At 34.0% G+C, this 21,544-nt stretch overlaps 2 protein-coding genes across 8 annotated transcripts in view; one reads left to right on the forward strand and one right to left on the reverse strand.

Moving 5' to 3' along the window:
• The window catches only part of LOC119833138 (apoptosis-stimulating of p53 protein 1), a 175,965-nt gene extending 156,198 nt beyond the window's left edge, over positions 1–19,767 (forward strand). For 5 of the 7 annotated variants that reach the window (XM_038357054.1, XM_038357057.1, XM_038357053.1 and 2 more), the window contains 11 exons: positions 8,135–8,307; positions 13,269–13,450; positions 14,836–14,998; positions 15,277–16,101; positions 16,298–16,663; positions 16,940–17,575; positions 17,727–17,809; positions 17,902–18,017; positions 18,140–18,241; positions 18,650–18,849; positions 19,446–19,767. In XM_038357054.1, coding sequence (XP_038212982.1) covers positions 8,135–8,307; positions 13,269–13,450; positions 14,836–14,998; positions 15,277–16,101; positions 16,298–16,663; positions 16,940–17,575; positions 17,727–17,809; positions 17,902–18,017; positions 18,140–18,241; positions 18,650–18,849; positions 19,446–19,478 — 2,879 coding nt within the window. In that variant the 3' untranslated portion in view covers positions 19,479–19,767. The remainder of the gene's footprint in view (positions 1–8,134; positions 8,308–13,268; positions 13,451–14,835; positions 14,999–15,276; positions 16,102–16,297; positions 16,664–16,939; positions 17,576–17,726; positions 17,810–17,901; positions 18,018–18,139; positions 18,242–18,649; positions 18,850–19,445) is intronic. The other 2 variants (XM_038357055.1, XM_038357056.1) reach the window with 2 other exon arrangements.
• A 195-nt stretch (positions 19,768–19,962) lies between these two features.
• The window catches only part of LOC119833055 (putative odorant receptor 85d), a 4,100-nt gene continuing 2,518 nt past the window's right edge, over positions 19,963–21,544 (reverse strand). The window contains exons 4-8 of the mRNA XM_038356926.1: positions 21,403–21,508; positions 20,601–20,723; positions 20,270–20,356; positions 20,124–20,190; positions 19,963–20,031 (exon numbers count right to left, since the gene is read on the reverse strand). Of these exons, the coding sequence (XP_038212854.1) occupies positions 19,963–20,031; positions 20,124–20,190; positions 20,270–20,356; positions 20,601–20,723; positions 21,403–21,508 (452 nt within the window). The remainder of the gene's footprint in view (positions 20,032–20,123; positions 20,191–20,269; positions 20,357–20,600; positions 20,724–21,402; positions 21,509–21,544) is intronic.

A 21,544-nucleotide genomic window follows, 5' to 3' on the forward strand; every position in this document is an offset into this window, starting at 1 on the left:
AAGCAAGCACAGATCGCAAATTGTTTTGACCAAAGCCTGAATATCATCCAGCCAGGTTATGGACGAGCTCCAATTGGCTTTCAAATGCAAGCCCGCATTGGTAATTATCAGTTACAGGCATACTGGATATCTTCGATCTGAATCCCAATTAATATCCAGTCCATTCCCTCGAGCCCGGTTGCGGCTATCTATGACACTTCAAGTATGCAGGGCACAAATCTTGCTTCATGAATGGAGGGTTGAATACGTGAGTTTGGTTTGCAAATTGTTGATGTTTTTGTGGGAGATACAAACTTTTGCAGTACCATAGGCTTGCAGTTATAAAAAGAAAGTAAATAGTTTATTTTTAATAATTATGATATAGCAATTGAAATTTTTTGGAAGTGTTTCGTATTTTCGCGCTAAGTTTTGAAATTATGTTTTTGTCATTTTGTTACATAAGGTTTCCATTTAACAGTAATATTGAATAAAGTGTAAGTGATAAATTGAAAATGTAAAATGAAATTTCACATGGACATCAGAACAGCGCGGTGGAGCATTATTCAATACCGGTGCAAGTCCGTTCTCTCGAATGCTCGTTTGGAATCAAATGAATTTTCGCTCCGCGCAAAAATTGACTCAAACGTGAGAATTTTTTGGCTCATAGCTCTCTTGTTACGCGACTAATCGATTTTCGATTCAATTTTGTTGGTGTTTTTTATTCAATGTTAAACTTACGGGACGATTGGATGACGTTACTTGATTATATTAAAATAAAATTCATAAACGCGTAAATAATGTAACGAAACTTGATATAAATTATACATTCTGAACCTATTTAAATAGAAGATATAGGTATTTGACAATACAAATGAATAATAAACTTTAAGTTGCAGGATAAAAAATGGCGTTAGAAGTATTCGTTATTTTCACTATCACATGATAGTAAAACTGCACTGAACTAAAAACTTTTCTAAGTTTCCATAACTTATAAAACTTCTACTAAATCGAAAATAGAACGAATTGTTTAAATTTTGTTCCATTTGATGCATTTGTTGCAGGGCTAAGACCCATGGTAACAAGCCTTTGAATTGCGGAAAGTGCGAAAATGAATTGACATCCCGATCTGAACTGTCATAACATCGAAACGTGTAGTTTTTGCTCACTGGAAATTTCACATCTGTACTTGCTATTTTGTAGTTACGCAATTTTAACATTGGACATCAAATGCTAATATTAACAAAAAGGATATACAGTTTCGCATTCCTTCTGATAACGTCATTTGCTATATCGTTAGGATATTGTTTTGCAATATAGATGGTATGCGATACTATTAGGATATTACACCCATTTTTAATGGAATTTAACAAATTTTGACATTGGTTGTACTGATTCATTATTAATTTAATTATATATAAGTAGTCTAAATAGACCGTGATTCAAATTCAGTTCATTATGAGTGTGCATCCATTGCATTATGAATCAAGTCCAATGTCAAAAGCAGTCTGCACTCAAAATAGATGCTCTTGATCTGTAAATACGACCCAAATACTAATAATTTATTTCATCATATTTTTAACATTGAAATGCCGCGAAAACGTTTTGATATTGCAATAATGTTGGAGAGTTATTTTGTTTACTTCATAAGGATTATAGGATTAACTTGGGAAGATAAAAAGCTAACGATATTTAGCCGGGCGGACTCGCTAGACCGCTCTGAAATTGTTGTTTGGAGTTGTTTACAAGAATCATATATGTATATTTGTACATAGATGTTCGATGGAAGCTCAACGTGGTTAGTAAAAAAAATTAACAAAATGTCTAATATCACGACGTATGTTAACATAGTTGGTGTATCGTTTATTAATATTAAAGATAATGCGTAAGACATCTTAAGGCCACTATTATTTATGTTCGGAATTTTAAATAAGGAATTAATGTATAAATACTTATATGGTTAAAAAGTTAATTTAAATCCTAGTCACTGTATTGTATAGTGTATTGGGAGAAAGCAATTTCTTACTGTATTCCATACCTAGTGAAGCGTGTTCAAAGTGAAACTGATTGAAAAGCGATCATAACTTTAGAAACTTTAGCTGTTGATATGTTCACAAAATTATTTGCAAAATGTTGCTTATACATGAAACGTTCTCTCCTGTTTTTGACAGTGTTTGAATTAAAATATAGAAGTAGGTGATATAGAAAAATAAAACAGGCCTAATATTTTTTTCTTTATAGACATTAAGAAGACTTTAAGATAAACGATGCGATCAAATAAGTATTATAAAAGACTTATATGGTGCATTTATTTGTGTGGGTAATTTATTTCTTCAGGTTTATGTGATGAAAGTTTCTCATTGGTAATTCAACGTAATCTACATTTATACGAAAGGATAGGCGTTCGTGGAGAAACCATGCAGAGATTTATTCTCATTTTATTTCCCAATCTCTCTTGATTACTTTAAATCCGACGCTATCGGAGGAGATTGTTCAATTTAAGAAGGGTTTTGAACCTTTGTCTCTCAAATTCACGATATCCAATTACTTAAAGAAATCTCTGTTTCCCAAAAGATTTCGCTAGATGAGTGTTCTGAGAACGACAATAAAATAAAGATCCAGAATGATAGTTACAATGGATACAGTTTGTTCCAAGTCGGTTATTTTCCAAATTGATTTTAGAAATGAGAGCCGCAATAACGTGATATATTTGATTTCCGCGAAACAAGGTAAGGAGAATATAGTATCAAGTTAATGGACTTACATAGAATATGTTGTGTTTGTATACAATTTCTTGTTTTATCATCATCAGCCCAAATATGTTCCCACTGCTGCCTCCTATGAGGGTTCAGGCCATAATCCTCCACGATGGCCAAGTGCGGGTTGGCAGATGTCGTCGAACTTTTGATTCTTAGACATGCCGGTTCCCTCACGATGTTTTTCTTCACCGTTTTGAGCACTGGTGATGTTACATATGCGCAGGTAAATTGAAAAATCAATTTATTTCCTGCACGCTCGCCTGGTCTCGAACCCCGACTTGTCGATTTTAAGTCCGAGGTCTTCACCACTGAGTCATCACAGCCCATTGTTTAATATTACTACTGGTTAATGCACTGGTCGTAAAAGCTCAAGAGGGGTCTATAGGGGTGTCTCGAGATTCATATTAGTATTAGGAAGTAACTAGATGTGATGTCAAGGAATTAATTGTCGCTTGTGCTACAAGATCCTGCTTTGATTCTGCTGTCAAACATATTAAAGTAATTAATTTTTTTATTTAGTGAATTTGCTTTGACAAAGTTGGTAATATTGTTAATACAACTAACCTTACGAGTTCTCTACCTATTCCATTTAATATTTTGATAACTATTATTAAAATACCTAATGCAATATCTCATTTGGTTCTCGCAATTTGTGTTTGGCGGGAGATATGAATCCGAAAAAAAAACATTTATAATTAGGAAATATAAAACCTTTTAGTCATATACGATTACAGGGGATACCGTACCACCCTTCAAGTGATACGACACAAGTCACGCACTCGAATCTACTTGACTATCGATTTCTCGACCACGGCACTTTGATTCCCATTTCTAAACACGGGAATGTTCGCTGCACCTTGAATTTCGTGAATTCACGTTGAATTTGTTCCGAAATGAAAGCTTATTTCACTAATGCTAGAACTCTGTCCGGCACGTAATATATGCATTAGTTACCTACTACAAGTTAAGTCGCTTTAAATTTGTACATTTTTTTTCCAACTAAATATTTGACAGAAAACATGTAGATATGAAATATTATATTTACATGTTTTCATAGTATATAAGATAGTATAATAATACTGTGCTTCAGAGCTTTTATTGAAGTTTATGTCACGAATGAATACACAACTTGTCTTTGTACTCATATGCGTTATTTATTTCTTATATGTACCTTTTACTTACACATGTAACATATTCAGAGGTTGCGTACCGAAAACATGCAAAAAATGTATTTGCTGTGTATGTACCTACGATCATTATTCATTCAAATCGTTTAAGAGCAAAACCATTTATAACTGTCTGTTCGCCAAGTTCATGTTGGCAAATGTTTTTGCGGTCTGGAACACAGGGCTCGGGCTCAAAATGGGGAGTTTAGTGGGTTCAACAATGTTTCGGCTAATCACTAAAAGTTCGTGCCACAAAATGATGATTACTACTAGAGCAACTAATTAGTTGCGCTCGAATTTGCAAACGAATTTATGCTGATTAAGGGCCCTTAAGGGCAATCCCGTGGATTCGTTCTTTGTAATATTATCGACATGTAGGTGAAGCTTAAGTCAAGGTAAAACTAAATTTCTAACATGACAGTTCGATTTCAATGTTTATGTTGAAATATCAAAATTCGATTATCCCTGTAGCAAATGAATTTGGTTTGCGAACTGGGACCAAATAGGTAAATGTCAAAGATGTTTAATGAAACAATTCCCATTGTTAAAACGTGATATCCAATAATTGTACTGCAAATATTCAGATCTTTTTGCGTCAATCTACAAACCGTATAGCTCTGTGATACAAAGGATGAAGGCTGCTGAAAATCCCATGTAAATTTTTAAGCCTCGTGAATTTTTACTTTAGATCCGATATACGCGATTTCCATGCCGTCCAGGCAAGACTTATTTAACAGCAATTTTGAATTTATTGGAACATAAAATGGTTGCAAATGGTTTTAAAGCGTGTTTAAATATGCATTCGCACTCAAAACTAGCATGAATGGTTTATTGTGGAGTAAAAATTATGGCTATATATATTATGTTAACTTGAATTGTAAAAGTTTAAAAGAAATTCGACACCAAATGCACTTTCTGGTAATCCACTTGTATGCAATGACATTTTATGTAATAAATCACAAATCCATGTGATAATAATCAGATCAGACAAAAATTGTGTAAAAACACATACGTTTTATATCACAGCAATAATGTAGGTATGAAATGAGTCCGATCCGATCGTATCGAAAAAGATAAAGCGAAATAAGTATAACTCAAAGAATCTAGTTACTCGAGTTACAAAGTGACTTGTCTTTCCTCTTCAGCAACTACTTAATCTTCCGGGAACTTTGTTTCCTTTTTTATTGCGTCACTTTGAGTTATTGTAGCGTTGGCATGTCTTAAGCGTTTTAAATTGTGTCGCATTATACTTTGTTCATGCATTTTTAATTGAGCAGACTTTGTGTTAATCACAATTCGCGTACTTTCTAGAACAAATCTTATTTGACGATAGTATTGCGGCAGTTGGTCTGGTTGACTTCTGCATTAGAGAAACATTTGTGCCATAAAATATGCTGACTGTGGCCTAATTCTGTAATACCTTTTACAAACTAGACAACACGCTGTTTACCTACATATTTAATAGCTGTACTTTTAATGTAACTGGAACGCGTTTAGTTTAATATATACACGATTTGTATAGTATATAAGAGACGATAGTTTGTTATTAATAAAAACAAACATCGTGCGTTTCTTTAATATAGTTTTAAAAGTAATGACGAATGATTAAAGTAACAATAAATTTTTTATCGTTAAAAAGACTCATTTATAAAGTATTTCAATGCTATAAAACTAAAAATTGAAAGCAATAGTATATCAAACAATTTTATAATTATTTCCAAGCTTGTTTTTAAAGTAAAGTTTTCGCACGTGGGTTTAATTGTAGTTCACTGTATCGCGCGATAGTCGTTCCGAACGTACGAATTCTTATTCCCCACTTTACTACCTCCTTCAAGTTTTATTTTGGTACGGTACAATAAGAAGCTTTCGTCTATCTCGAAGGTTCCATCTATGTTTGAACCATTCTTCAAATAAAATTGTTCAAAGTTACTTTAGAATTTATGTTGTTATAATGTGTATATAAATAATCTATAAATATAATAAAACGGTTTATATAATATAATAACCATTCTGATGATTTTTTTTTCTAAAAGAGTAATTGCTATGCAATATGTATTTTGTAGAACCCAAAACAATGTATTAATTTTCTTTTATGTTTGTCCGTTTGTATGTGCGTTAATCGCGTAAAAAACAATGAGCAGATTGTGACAAAGTTTTTTATGGAGATAGACCAATATTCAGTTCAGTTTATAGCCAACGTTTTGATTGAAAAAAAAACTTAGGGGCGACTATTAATAAATGACGGGGGGATAAAATAATTAACTCATAGATATGTTACCAAGTATGTGTTATTTAATAGGTCTTTAAAAATTAATAAAGGGTTTCTAAGTAGGATAAATAAATAGTATGATAAATACTTTGCTAAAATAATATTATGATGCCTAAAACCCATAAGTACAAAAATTTATAGACCAAGCCAGCGAAGGAAGCCGCGGGCGGAAAACTACTAGTTAACAAAACATATATTCGAAAAGAAAGCAATGAATCGTACGTAAAAAATATCGCCGTATTGTTATTATAAAAAGGCTTTTAATAAATTTACGGTCTTGCAGATAACGTAGCTATACATCATGTGGAAACCGCAAAGCTGGTTCCATTCAGTGGCTTTCCCAAACTGCTGTCTTGTACCGATAAGCTGACTTTATTGTGCCCTATAATTAAACATCTTACGCTTGGTTATATCTGGGTATAAATATTATACTGTGGTTATATCTTATATTTATCGTGTACATTTTGTTGTGAACTATTTTTAGCTGTTTATTAGAATTATACCAAAGAGTTTTAATACAAATAATAACTAATTGTAAATTGAATTAGCTTGATTCTTCGGAATAAGCGGTATTTAATAGTAATACACCCAATAAACCTTATCATAATAAAGATAATAAATAAACTTAATCATTTGTTAGCCCATGTACACGAAGTGGAAAATTTTGTGTGCTCCATTAAATATATATCTACGGATATCATTTTATACGCATTATTAGTTCTTCAACTAATGCGAAAACTTTGATAAACAATTTGAGACAAAGATTCAAATTATACATAAATTATACGTACTATAATTTTTGAAAATGTAAATGTATTCATAGCCAAATCGATACATTCATCATTTATCAATGGATATGGATAAGTAGCTGATATAGTAGTATATAACAAAGAATATATCACATATGTAATAATATTATGTTATATATGCTCACATGTTATGAATTGGCCAGACTACAAGTGGTCTAGCCATCGAGTGCTCTTCTAAGCCTAAGTGCACTTGATTCCAAGAACCAACCTGCACGAAACCACTTCCATAATAGACATGATGCGGGAACCCCTCGATGTCATTGATAGCCTATTTTGCCAAAATCGTTGTAATGTTTTCACAAATATTTATCGCATATTAGCTGAAACCAGCTTTGTCAGTATGAAGAAACGCCTATTCGCGAGTTTTGCATAAATATCGTGTTTTAATAGAATTTGGGATAATTTAGAATCTAAATTAGAGATTGACGGTAGGTATATTGATTCAATGTTGTTGTAAGAAGTTTTGATAAATAAGTTTATAATTAAAATTTTAAAATCTATGGTAAAGCTAATGACAATATTTCAAAATTTAGTAGTGAAATCTGGCAATATAAATAACAACTTATACAAAACTTTCTCAAGATTTGCATGTATTTAGCGTCTAAATAAAGCGTTTTCTATCAACTATAGGCATCATTTATGCTGCTCACATTGTGCGATTGTCGGAAAATCGTATAAATATAAAATAAACATACTCATCAGATATCCTTCTCGTCCTAACAACTCCCGCTTCAAGTATTGCAATGAAATAGCATTTGATCAAGGGGAATATTAATTAGTTATTTAAACATTTGAAAGGTTATTATCGTTACTTGGTGAATTCGTGCTATAGTAAAACATGGACTGATAGTTGCAAAAAATAAGTTGGCCGAGTATTTGATCTTCCAAATTCAGTAAAATGTGAAATAGATGTATATTTCAGAAGTTCCCAGGGGAGTGGAAGCCGAAAGTCCAATTTCAAGACGATTGAAAAGAAAGTTATCAACTATAACTTCTAATGGCAATATAAACAAAGTTCAGTAGATACAGAGATTAGGCCTGCAACGTAACAAACTCAGAAATTTATAAAATTTATCTCTTTATAATATTAGTACATATAAAGTATTTAATTTTCTATTAACACCTGTTTAATATTTATATATATTTATCTTACAGCAAGTGATTTAGAGTCAATACGGGCGCTATTCAATGAGAAAGAAAAGGAGCTATCCGTGGCGGTGGCGAAGGTGGAAGAGTTAACCAGGCAGCTGGAGGAGCTGCGGCGAGGTCGGGTCCAGCCCACACCGCCCTCGGCACATGAGCTGGATAAATTGCGACGGGAGCTTATGGTATGTTGATAATAGAAAAAAAGATGTGCATAAATACTGTAACGAAACAATACTTATACAAAAAGGTACAGCACGGAAGGCGTCCAGATAAGGCAATAAGGCTTATAAATTAGACTTGCAGGCAACGAACTGAGTACTGTAGTGAGTACTGTACTGTAGTATTATTGGTTATTGTCATGTTATTTAATGTACTCCACCTTAGGTAGCTTTTTTAATCTACTTAATTGACTTGTTATGCGTAAATTTTTAATAGGTATACATTGTATAGGTGTACAATTCCATGAAATAGGATGTAGGATTCTTAATACCAAATTTCTTAGCAAATATAATTAATTAATTTTCAAATGTTTTTATTACCTATTATTTTAATACGTTTTACTGTGAACAGTATCAAAAGCATTTATATTAGCAGCAGTGACATTTCAAAATATTCATAAAGCTGCGTATGGTGACTTTTCCTCACGATATTCGTTCGGTCGCTAGGTAAAAACTTTTATCGTTAATTGAATGTATTATTGGATAGATAGCTTTTATTGCCACAAAGTTATCTACGCTTCGTGTACGATGAATTTTTCTCGTTGCTTCGGGCAAAGCGTCCATTAGATTAAATGGTTAAGCATTTGAGATAAAAACAGTATTTAATTGAAATGCTACGAGTGTGTTGGATGTAAAATAAATGGGTTTTATTTCAACAGTTTTTCAATATGTATGATAGTATTTGTCTGAATGTAATGGATTTTGATTAGATTCTGAATAAACACGAGTGAGAGTCATCATAATAGATTATTTTCTTTCATAAGTTATACTTTTATAAAAATTTTATGTTATTCCAAAACTATAAAGTTTTTGTAACATGCAAATATATAGAAGCCAGTATTCTTAAAAGTCAATTTTTTACATTTTTTTAACGTAGTTGAATTCGCAATATATCCCCTTATTTTTATACTTCATATAAATGTAATATGATGTAGAAACACGTTCACGGAATAAGAATCCAAGATATTTAAATATGAAAGCATATTGTTGTGACGAATGCTACAATGTGATTTGACTATCATCCAGTGCCTGCAAGCGACTGCGCGCGAACTGTCAACTGCGTGAAAACCAGGAATATTTTTGTGAAAACGAAAAACGTGACTGTCAACTTTCTAGTTTTATTGTAATTGTATTTCTACGATCTTTTATTTGACATCCGTATTGTTAGGGTAAGAAAAAAAAACTACACGGTGTGGTCAAACTGTCCAGCTGTTCATGCATGATTTCGTCACGGGAATAGAGGATTTTTATCTATACATATGTAGATAAAGCTGTAATTAGGTATGATCCCATATCGTGTAGCAATGAACCGCATAGTTGTCAACAGAAGCTATTATTTGAGCGGCCGCCAGCCAAGTAGGTTGCGGTTATACGGTCGCGATCGGATGCTCTTGATAAAGTGGCCTATCTTTAAGCGCTTTACTAATTTCTCAATATACCCACTATATATACCTATGTGTTAGTCATTTGGTTAATGTGTCTATACTGTGTGTATTTTTCTCTATATGAATTACTAGCTGCGCCCCGCGGTTTCACCCGCGTAAGTCAGTAGCCCGTTGGAATATCGGGATAAAAAGTTGCCTATATGTTATTCCAGTTGTCCAGCTATCTACGTACCAAATTTCATTGCAATCGGTTCAGTGGTTTTTGCGTGAAAGAGCAACAAACACACACACATCCTTACTTTCGCATTTATAATATTAGTATGATTAGTAGGATGATGTTGAACAAGTGACAGCAGTAGTTTAATTGAAGTTGTGAAATGAATTTGGCTCAGAATAGTATGTTGTCAATACCCGATAAACTTTTATCTGATTCGAAAAAAACTATATATGTTAGCGTTATACTCATTTCCTATATAATGTTTTTTCTTCAAAACAAGTAACTAACAACTAACTTCTAAAAAAATATGATAGTATACCTGTTTAGTATTTGATTTTATTGGCGATCGAACTATGGAACAAATAACTTAAATCGTGTTACTGAAAGATTTTTTTCTTGCCTATATATTTATATAAATAATATAAATCACTATCAATACAGTAAAGACTACGATAACCTTGTTAAATTGCAATAAAGCGGTTAACAAATCACGAAAATGACTGTGACTCAGCTTGGTCCCGTTTTAGTGTAGATGAGATAATCGCCTTTAGTTTAGAACGCACGGACTAGCTACAGAATTCTTGATTTAACGTATCTTCTAATCTTTAGATAGATTCGAAGATACTCATAATATAAAAAGCATGAATAAATATTAAAAGCAAAAAACTTAAATACAACGTTGGCGTATGTACATAGAGATCTAATCGCTGGCGACTTTTTCAATAATGACCAAAATGGATTAGAAAATAAAATGTGCTGTGTTTTTCGTAGCGAGTAAATTTACAGCTATTTATTTTACGGAAGGTATTCGAAATAAACGTTACTTTGAATCAAGAATAATTTGTAATATATAAAAAATAATTTTACAATACAAGACAACATTATTAGATTTTTATATCGAGTGTATTGTATATACAAGTGCTGTTGTAGCACTGAAAGATATTACTTACTAAAAAACAATAAATTCAACTTAGTCTTCTAGGAAATGCGAAGGGAATAAAATGCGTCGCAGTTCATTCAATCTATCGGACTTATTTATTGCTTCATTACACTTCTGAGTAAATCTCGATTTTGCTTTACTGAAGAAAAGGTAGTGAAGTAATATGTAATTGTTTAATTTAAATTTATATCCCTATGTGAGATGCTCTATCAAAGTATAGTAATGGTATTTATAAAATACTAGCTGCTCCCCGCGGTTTCACCCGCGTAAGTCGATATCCCGTAGGAATATCGAAATAAAAAGGTGCCTAAGTGATATTCCAGTTGTTCAGCTATTTACGTTCAAAATTTCATTGCAATCGGTTCTGTAGTTTTTGCGTGAAAGAGCAACAAACACACACACATCCTTACAAACTTTCGTATTTATAATATTAGTAGGATTTTATTAGTAGTAGTAGTACAGAGCACAAAAAGTGACTTGTACCTGTAATTTAATATATATAAAATGCGTAATGAACATAAATATTTCAATTTAAATAAGTTACGATTATCTTCACTAAATTAGGTGCCGTAAAAGACTTTAATACCCCATTTCCTTCAATCCTCGTAAACGAAATTTGATTCACCCCTAAGTGGCAATCTGTTGGTATAATCGTTTTGCTTTAAGCTTCAGGACAAATATGAATGCATTGTAATTAAATAATGTATATTTCGATAATAATTATGTAGCATGTTCTAGGAGGTACAACAATCATCACAGTAATATGATAACCAGTTATTATTTTTCAATATAGCCAGGAATATAATAATTATAAATTGAATTTTCGTTTTAACATGAAAATTGTATTTTTTATTCAAATTTAGGTAATGATTTTTATTTTTATTCGCAAGTGCTAATTAGTCTTCAAGTGTTGAAGTTGAGAATATATACCTTAGTTTATTACTATATGATATTCGTTTAATGAAATAGTGAACTTGAACGTACGACAAGTAGCAATAACTACTGCTAACCGTGTAACCGTGGTCTAAATCGGTCAGTCTTGAGACGCGTCACGGGACATTCCCTAAGCCAGGTGCCAATGTTGAATCGTTTTGACAATCCAGTGTTGCATTCGTGTGTATGTGGTGTGACCTCATACGTGATTTATATCGAAAATTTAAGACAGTGATTTGTGGATACAGCCTATATTTGTAAAGTGACGCTTTCATTTGTTTTTGCAGTGATATTGCTTTTGTTTATGATTTGCAAGGTGAATACTAAATAGTTTGGGCACTGTTGACTTTGTAAGTCGTATGAGTTATACTTATGTGGTCTTTTATAATTATACAAGATGATTAAACTTTATTACTTTTGTCGAAAGTTCGTGAATGCAAGTAAATTGTGTTTTCGTTCAATGTTTTGATGAGTACAACCAATAGCATGCCCTGAAAATTATTTACAAGCGAGTTAGTTATTACAAAATCAGGTGGTTACAAATTATCAAACTCGAAAGTTTTGATAATTTTATAAAAGAATCCATTTTTTTTAATAATCTGAAGTATCTGAAGCAATGTGAGTTCGCGTACATGTTGAACAATTCATTGACATGGAAAAACTCATTGAAATGGAACTGATATGGCCCAAGAGTGGATTGGTGGTCAGATAAATCGGAAATTAATGGATTTTCGATAAAAATGAAGTATATTTAGTTACGAGTAAATGGAATGTATTCGGTCATAAATATTGGATATTATATTAGGCGTATTGAGTTAAAATATAAGGAAAAAATGGTTAAAATGTTTTAGGTATAGTATTTACTGATACAGCTTTGGGGCCTAAGTGCTGTCTGTTGGGATATTAAGTAAAAAGATGTGTCTGGAAATATTTTCCTCGTGAGACCGCCGCGTGTCAGACATCTGCCCCCGCATTGCAAATTTGTTTATGAATATATTATGTTACATAGGTTTCAATTTTAAAATTGTAAAATGTATTACTTTTTACAATTTTTATTAGTATCTTATTAATAGGACAGTAAGAATCGGAAAAAATCAAGATTTAAATGCTAATATTGATTTGTTTCCAGAATTTTGGTGTCCGTTAATTTAAATAGGAAATGACCTACGTTCAATAGGAAAAAGGCAAAAACGACAAAATAATTAAATTAAGGTTTTAATAAAAGTTAAGCACCCTTTGGCACGTTTTCACTCATGTCGCGTATGAGAAGTTACCACACACTCATAGAAAAACGGTGTCAAATAGTAGCATGTTGTTTTTTCGTGCGATGATTGGGAGCCCTCGCCCTTCCCAGTCCTTAATACTCCTCATCAATCCTTTCTTGATCGCATTAGAGTAATAATAAATTATAAGAAGGGTCTTAATTACATTGATGAAATCCATATTCCAGTATCGCAACAAGCTGAACGAGCAGCAGAACGGGCGGCTGTCGGCGCAACGGGCGGCGCTCGGCGCGCGGCAGGAGGAGATGAGGAGCATCGACCGCCGCGTGTCCGAGCTGCAAGCGCGGCTGCTGCGGAAGCGCGCTCTCAACCGCCAGCTCGCTTCTGCACACAGGCAACCACAACAAAGGTACTTTATAAGGACTAGCTTTTACCCGCGGCTTCGCACACTTTAAATTCGGAGTAGTTTAATCTATGTTATTGTACATAGAAACCTTTCTCTCGAATCATTATAACTATTATAAAAGACACCATCTAAATCCTTTGCGTAATGTGATAGATTTATACTTTTTATGTAGTGATATTATATACATGTGAGGTTTTTGTTTCTTTGCTATTATTTATTTAACTAAAAATCTTTTCGACCAATTTCGTACTATTTTTATTTACATCATAACGTACAACGTTACGTAACTTTTTTTATAAAGGATAATTTAGACTCATTAAAACAAACTTTTTCATTTCTCTATAACTGTAGCATTAACAAAAGAAGTCATTAAGAACCACTCAAACAAACAACAATATTGTAACAATATCTAGATACTTCATTAATTTATAATACTAAAAACCACGCCATTAGGCACACATATAGCTGTAAGTATACTTTTATATATGCTCCTAGCGAGGTTAGTGATTACTTGAAACTTTCTCGATTAGCTATGTGGTTTGCGATGAGAACCGCTGAATGATTTATGTGATCGAGATAATACTTTTGAGTATTAGGTGTATTTAGGAAAGTGATTCGTCCCTATTTAAATTTTATCTTCAATGCATGTAAGTTTGCTTTCTTTAAAGAAGAAATATTAACCAAATATAAGTGTCTTGTTTATCATTTAAATGAATTGTAGACAATATTTTAATTCATATTTAATTCTTTAATGCAGTACTCGCATTAAAAATTTCTCTGGTACATATAGATTTAACGTATCTGGGTGATATATCGGCAAGTGAGAATGCAAGCAGGTCGTTTGTAATAAAATAAGATGCTCAAAAGTCATCGCATAGCAAGGCAATATTAACATCATAGGTCTCATTTAGGATTTTCTGAAGATTAAGATCACGATCCACCTTCCTAGCCATAGTGCATTTATACAACAAGGTATAAGAACTAAATTACAATCCCTTGAAGAACAAACATTAAGGCTCTTCACTAACTCAACAGAAACTTGAAGTAAGCTCCAACTTTGTAGTACAAAGTTTGTGTGTTGTTCATCCAGTTAACGGAACTGCAGTTTGTTTATGCTCGTTTATCTTTCTCGCCAATATTTCTTTATAAATATTGCTGCACAGCTTTATACTAGTTCTAATTAATTATATTATGGAAATGGAACCGTATCAATAATGTGAGGAACCGCACCTTTCATATTGTGAGATGACCACAGCAACAGCCATTTCAAGTTTTGTAGGGTTCAACCATTTAATTAAATATTGCTTGAGGGTAGCATTACAATCATTGTCAACACTACAAAAATATTTTTATACTGCTCAATTTCAAATTTAATTCTTAAATTTCAGAACGAACAATTCAACGCCCATGCAGCAGCTCCCCAACTATCCGGCAGGCAACAATCAAATGAATAGTCAACCAAAGAACCAGCAGGCGAGAGGCAACGTGGCTGCCGTGGAGCCTTACAATCACATACCACATGCTCAGAGCTTACATAACAATAACTTCCAGGTAATAGCGCTTCCGCAATGTTCGTAAAAAAATATAGTTTGTATTCATATGAGTAGACATAGAATGAATTTTTTTTTGCTCAATTATTAGTAGAAGCTAGATATCAGTAGGAAATCTCAGGAAAATTTTACGTCCTGGTTAAAGGAAAACCTTTAACCAGGACGTAAAAATCCCTAAAAAGGGACAATAAATTAGAAATAAACGAATTAATTATATAATCCTATAAGCAAAGTATTTATTACATCGAGAATAAATTAGGTTTCTTCCATTTTTTACAGGCTATGAAACAAAACAACGTGCCATTAAAACAACTAACTCAGAGTGATAACATGCAAACACATCTAACCCAGCAGGAGGCTCATTATCTTCAACAGAAGCAAATGATGAATCCTCTATACAACGGAAACTATCCGCATATGCAACACCCCGGGCAAGATAATCAATACCCAGGACAATATCCCAACAAACACGACATAAATGCATTTAATCACGTTCAACAGGGTATCACAAACGCGTACGACGGTAAAAATATTTTCGAACACGTCAATAAGTACCCAGAATATCCCAAGCAACAATATCCCGCTAACAACACCAATAGTTCAAATAATACAGGAAAGGAAGCTAAAATAAATGAGCAAGAATTTCCACCGGAGTTCGCGGCTAGCAAATCGGATCCGAAATATCAAACATTGCCATATAATACCAAGTTCCCTCCAAATACGAACGGTAAAGTTAAACAAGAGGTCAACGGTAAAAGCAACGAAGTGGATAAGAATCAAAATCAACAAAATGCAGCTAATATAAATCATATGACGGTGCATTCTACTCCGCTATCGGTCGTGAACAAAAGTTTGGCAACGCCTTTGAGTCAAGAAGCAGCATATCAAGAACATGCATATCAATTACAAAAATCGGATTCGTCGAGTAGATGTAATCAAGAAGGCAAAGAGAATCATGCATATCCTCAGAATTCTAGGTTAAGTCAAAGCAACAGTCAGAATGACTCGAGAAGTAATGGAAAAAATCAGGGTAATATTTTAAAAGGAAACTCACCTAGCCTTTTGTCGAGTACGACTTCTGCCAGCAGTTCTATAGGATTCGGGGTAAGACTTCAACTTATAATTTTACTGCTATATTTTTCATCCATATCTGGCGTTATCTTTAAAGTTGCATTCATTCATCCCAAAACACGCAATCAAATAATAGATAAGCCGTTTTAGACCACGCTTCTATCATCGTATCATTGCTTGATCACCAAACACTCACATTTGTAAATATCATCACCATCATTCATTACAGAAACCCGTATCGAGTGTAGCCCCTACATCGGTTCAGGTCTCGAGCGGCAAACCATCACCCATATACCAGACATCCTCAACAAAAATCCAACCAGTTCAACCACAAACCGTTCAGACTCAAAGCATATCCGTACCATCGAATCACGTAGCTAGTAACATGGTCAATTCCCAAAACCAGATCATAAGAAACACCGCATCAGGACTATCGAGTAGCACGGGGAGCTCTAACTACAATGGCCAGAACGCATCGTCACAAAGCATCCTTTTGTCTCCTCCGCAAAGCGCCAGCACGCCGCTCTCCACCCCCGATGTTAGCGGCACCGACAAATCTCCCAAACCAGCGCTACCTCCTAAGCCTAGCATTAAGGTACGTTCGCTAGAAAGTAGGAAGCGATATCTACCATTACGTTAACATTTCCTGCTCCAATATTTTTACATCATGATATCATCTTAATACTCAATCGGATCCATTATTGTACCATAAAATAAATTATATGAATATTAATGAAAATAAAGTGGCACGTTTCTTAATTTTATATCAATCTATTGATAAAACAGTAAAATACGATATCTTGATTAAAATGTTATATAACGGGTGTGTAATTTTCATATTAATAAACAAATTTTTCCATTAAACTTCTAGACTCCACCACGGCAGTCGGCCAATAACGATATAGGCTATCAGTCAAGTGACGCAAACCCACCGACGATTCCAGACTCATCTAATGACAGCGAATCGCAAAATCAAAGAGAAAACAGTAACGGTAGTAGCGGAAATGAAATGATCATTAAAGCTCGTCCTTTAACCATACGAAAACCACCCCTTAGCGAACAACCGAAATTAAGAAACCACAATAATGCTAAGAATGGGATCAGTGTCAGCATAAATAGAAGGATTGAAATGCCACCGGCTTTCTTATTCCCCGAAATGGATCATATGGCACTAGACTCCCACAACGATTTGCAAAATGGAAAAGAGAGATTAAAACAGAAGGACGAAGTGGACAGATCATTGAACAACAACATATCAAACCTTAGTGATAAGCAGGAAGATAGTAAAGATGTCGTGTCCGATATAACAGAGCAAATCAGCTCAGTCGATTTGAACGGTCAGGATTCTCAGAGATCTGAGAATGTGCTGAGGCGGTCAAAGAAGGGTAATTTAAAGCAAGGAGGGAAGGCTCCACTAGCGAGGCGAGTGAGCTTCGACCCTCTTGCTTTACTGTTAGATGCTAGTCTTGAGGGTGAGCTTGAACTTGTAAAGAAGACAGCTACACAGGTAATTTCAGATTAATCATTATTGAAGTTCATTTTGACTATTATAATACCCGGATAAAAAGGTTCATTACTAGTTTTACAAGTCACATCCCTTATAAATTATTGTGAAATCAGCTCTTAGGTTTGGAATTAATATGTAATTATGTAAACAGGTGCAAAATGCGAGCGCTGCAAATGACGAGGGTATAACAGCTTTACATAACGCCATCTGCGCGGGGCATTTTGAAATAGTCAAGTAAGTGTTAACATAATATAGACAAGATGTATGAAACAAAACATAAATGTTTGCGTTTGTGTGCAAGATTAAAATGTTATTGAAATTTGCAGGTTTTTGGTAGAATTGGGTTGCGATGTGAACGCACAAGACTCAGATGGTTGGACGCCATTACATTGTGCCGCTTCTTGCAACAATCTGCCTATGGTTCGATTTCTTGTTGATAATGGTAAGGTTTTTGTCCCTTTCATTTTAATTCTTATTTAACATAGTAAATTTGTTGCTTCGCATGTCTATGGTACCGATTTCAAATACTTGAATATGAATATAAAAATGAATTTGTTTTTCTAGGTGCTTGTATATTTGCAACAACTCTATCGGATCACGAGACAGCAGCCGAAAAATGTGAAGAAGATGAAGAAGGTTTTGACGGCTGCTCTGAATATCTTTACAGTAAGTAATCTCTTGATTTTTTATAATAAATATCGATTTTGTAATAAATATCGAGAATGACATTTCAAAATAATACTAAAATTAAGCTTTTTAAAAGTACTTATGACATAAGTGGTCAGGTGAATTTGTGTTTTACTTTGTATTTTTTTTTTCGCTTTACTGCTAAATAGACTTCTTTGGTTTTGTCCCTTCAAACTATCAAAATATCAACGCTTATGACGTATTAGATACTTTCGCCAGTTACAACGCGTGATAACAGCTACTTTCGCTAGTTACAGCGTGGATAACAGCTACTTTCGCTTGTTACGGCGTGGATAACAGCTACTTTCGCTTGTTACAGCATGATAGTTACTTTTGCCACTTGCAGCGTGATAACAGCTTTAATAAGAAGACTTGTGACTTTTACAGGCGTCCAAGAGAAGCTCGGCATAATGAACGGCGGCACAGTGTACGCCGTGTTCTCGTACACGGCGGCGCGCGGCGACGAGCTGTCGTTCGAGTCGGGCGCGCGGCTGCAGGTGCTGCGCAAGGGCGACGACAGCGAGCGCGAGTGGTGGTGGTGCCGCAGCGACGCCGCCGAGGGATACGTGCCCAGGAACTTGCTCGGGGTGAGTTGTGTGCTATAGCCGAGCTTGGGATTGTGGTGGGTCTCGGATGTATACTAACCAGCTCCCGTGACCCCTTCACTAAAGGAGCTCATCGGGTCGGAACACAGTGGGGTTTTAGTCGGTAGGAATCCGATATAACCTACTTCAATCTATGTAAGAAAAAAGGATTGGATTATGGCAATGGTGTGGCGATGACCACCGTCCATAAATTGCAGAGATGGGATCAAAAATCATGCAAATTCTTTGCTCGCTTTTAAAAGGTAAGGGATATGGGATGGTCTGATGAATGATGGGAAGTATGTGGCGAACCTGTGACTCCGACTCCCCCACTGTCACACAGGAAAATATAGCAGCATTCACATGCTACTATTTCCATACAACACATATTATTATATAATAAAACACATACGTTACAAGGTGTCGAAAATGTTTTACTATGCTCAATGGGACTTTATATATTAGTGCTAAATCTTCAAGTAAAGAAGCAAAATTATAATATACCAACTACAACTGAACTGAGTTTATGAATACAAAATTAAACTAGTGTAAAATTAACTTATACATTTGTACTTATCAACATATTTGTATCATTTCAGTTATATCCAAGAGTAACCCCACAGCAAGAATGAAAATATCACGGCGTAATGTAACGGACCTAATCAATTGTAAATACGGTAGTTAATTATTTTTTATGTATTTATATCATTGTATGTAATCTACTTTACATTGTATACAATTTTATGAGATCTAATATTTTGTAAATATTTAAATATGTAAGTTCAAAACAAATGAGATTATATTGTAGATACATTTTATAAATATGCGAGTCATCATTGTAACGGTTTGTACCTATTATTCTAGGATATTTGCAAAAATTGTGAAATATTACACATAAATTGACAATACAAAATAATTATTACAAACTAGCTTTGTTGTATTTATTTATCTATGTCCTCAAATGTAAATAATGACAACCTCACAATGACAAGCGTTTATTAATTAGTACTACATGAAGATAATGTAAACTAATACTGTTCTCTGGTAAACATAATTTTGTTTAGGTGTTATTTTGCATTGAAAATATTGTGTTTTTAAAAATTGTGTTACCTAATGTTACGACATATCAGTGTCCTTATACATCTGATTCAACAGCGACAGATATGACCAGGAAGTGCTTAAAATCTGAAAGAACAATAAGTATTATTATAAAAACAAAAGATAATAGCATTCAAAATCCGTTCGTCTTCATTTTCAAGATCAACAGAATGAGGTACCTTCGATAGCGTTGCAAGGGTCACATTAGAGAAACCCAAAGCTGATAACATACATGGCTCCTGAGCTCTGAATCAAACGGAGAAATACTTTATTTCATAAACTAAATTTTGAGCAGACGAAATAAAGTATATTGTAATAAACGAACCTGGCTATGATAATCTGAATAAATTTCCGAAATTTATTGCTTCTTTTGTACCAAACACAGTTGTATGCTGCTTCAGCTATATCATTACTCTAAATTATAAATTAGATTAAACATTAACGCATAGAATCAATATATACAAAGGGAATAATAAAACTTAAAATTTAGTAAAAAATATATTTACAGCATCAGATAACAGCTGTCCCGACCAACAAAAGTTAAACATAGCCAGAATTATGCCAAACGTTGCAAGCAGACTTTTAATCATGTCTTTACCAACCTAAAAGTATAACATAGTTATCTCTTACTACAATGATATTATCAAAAAATTAACAAGGCTAATGTAATAGGAATACCAACTATTGTAAGAAATCCAAAGCAACAAATGACAATCGAGGAAAACGTTACTTGAGCGAACAATAACGGTCCAAAAATATTATTAATATTCTCAACAACTCTGTAAAAAGAAATTTATTTAAAATCGTAATAACCATACTATAAATACCAAAAGGGTATTACACATTATACCAATAAAAACACCTTATTAACATAATCTTAATGGTTCTTAAGTTTCGTCGCATTGGTGCAACTGAAAAGCAATTGGTTAAGCTGAAAAGTATAATACGTATTATACGTAAATAGAAGGTACCTAGGTAGGTAAAGCAGGTGCTTTTTATTACAGATACCTACCTGCATTTATACTTCATAATCTTAAAAAAGAGATATAACTGTTTAATTAAGATTCATTTGTATGTGGTAGTCGAGCACGCTTCGGCACGAATTGGGTCAGCTCGCACCGGGGAAGTACCACACCCCCACAGAAGACCGGCGTGAAATAGCATTCTGCTGTGTTTCGTTCGGTGAGTGGGGGAGCCGGAGGCCCATATCCTTTTCCTTACCCTTCCCAGTCCTTTCCTTTATTCCTATCGCCAATCATTTCTTAATCCCTTCCCAAAAAGTTGGCAATCCATTTGTAGAGGCGTAAGGTCTGCAAAGGACCTTATGCCTCTACAAATGTTCATGGGCGGTGGTAGCGCTTACCATCAGGCGTCCCACCAGCTCCATTGCCGACTGTAACATAAAAAAAAAAAAAAAAAAAATTGAGATATTCTGAGATATATTTTAAAATCACAAACCTAAGTATCTTTTGGTGGCTCTTAACAATAACCTTTATGTCAGAACAATCGTCCGATCCTTGACCATCAAAGGATTTTAATTTTTCTAGATCTTTCTGTAGAACAGCTAACAAACCAGTGACATCAAATATAAGGGATGTAA

The sequence above is a fragment of the Zerene cesonia genome, chromosome 16, assembly GCF_012273895.1.
Source record: "Zerene cesonia ecotype Mississippi chromosome 16, Zerene_cesonia_1.1, whole genome shotgun sequence".
Lineage (NCBI taxonomy): Eukaryota > Metazoa > Arthropoda > Insecta > Lepidoptera > Pieridae > Zerene > Zerene cesonia.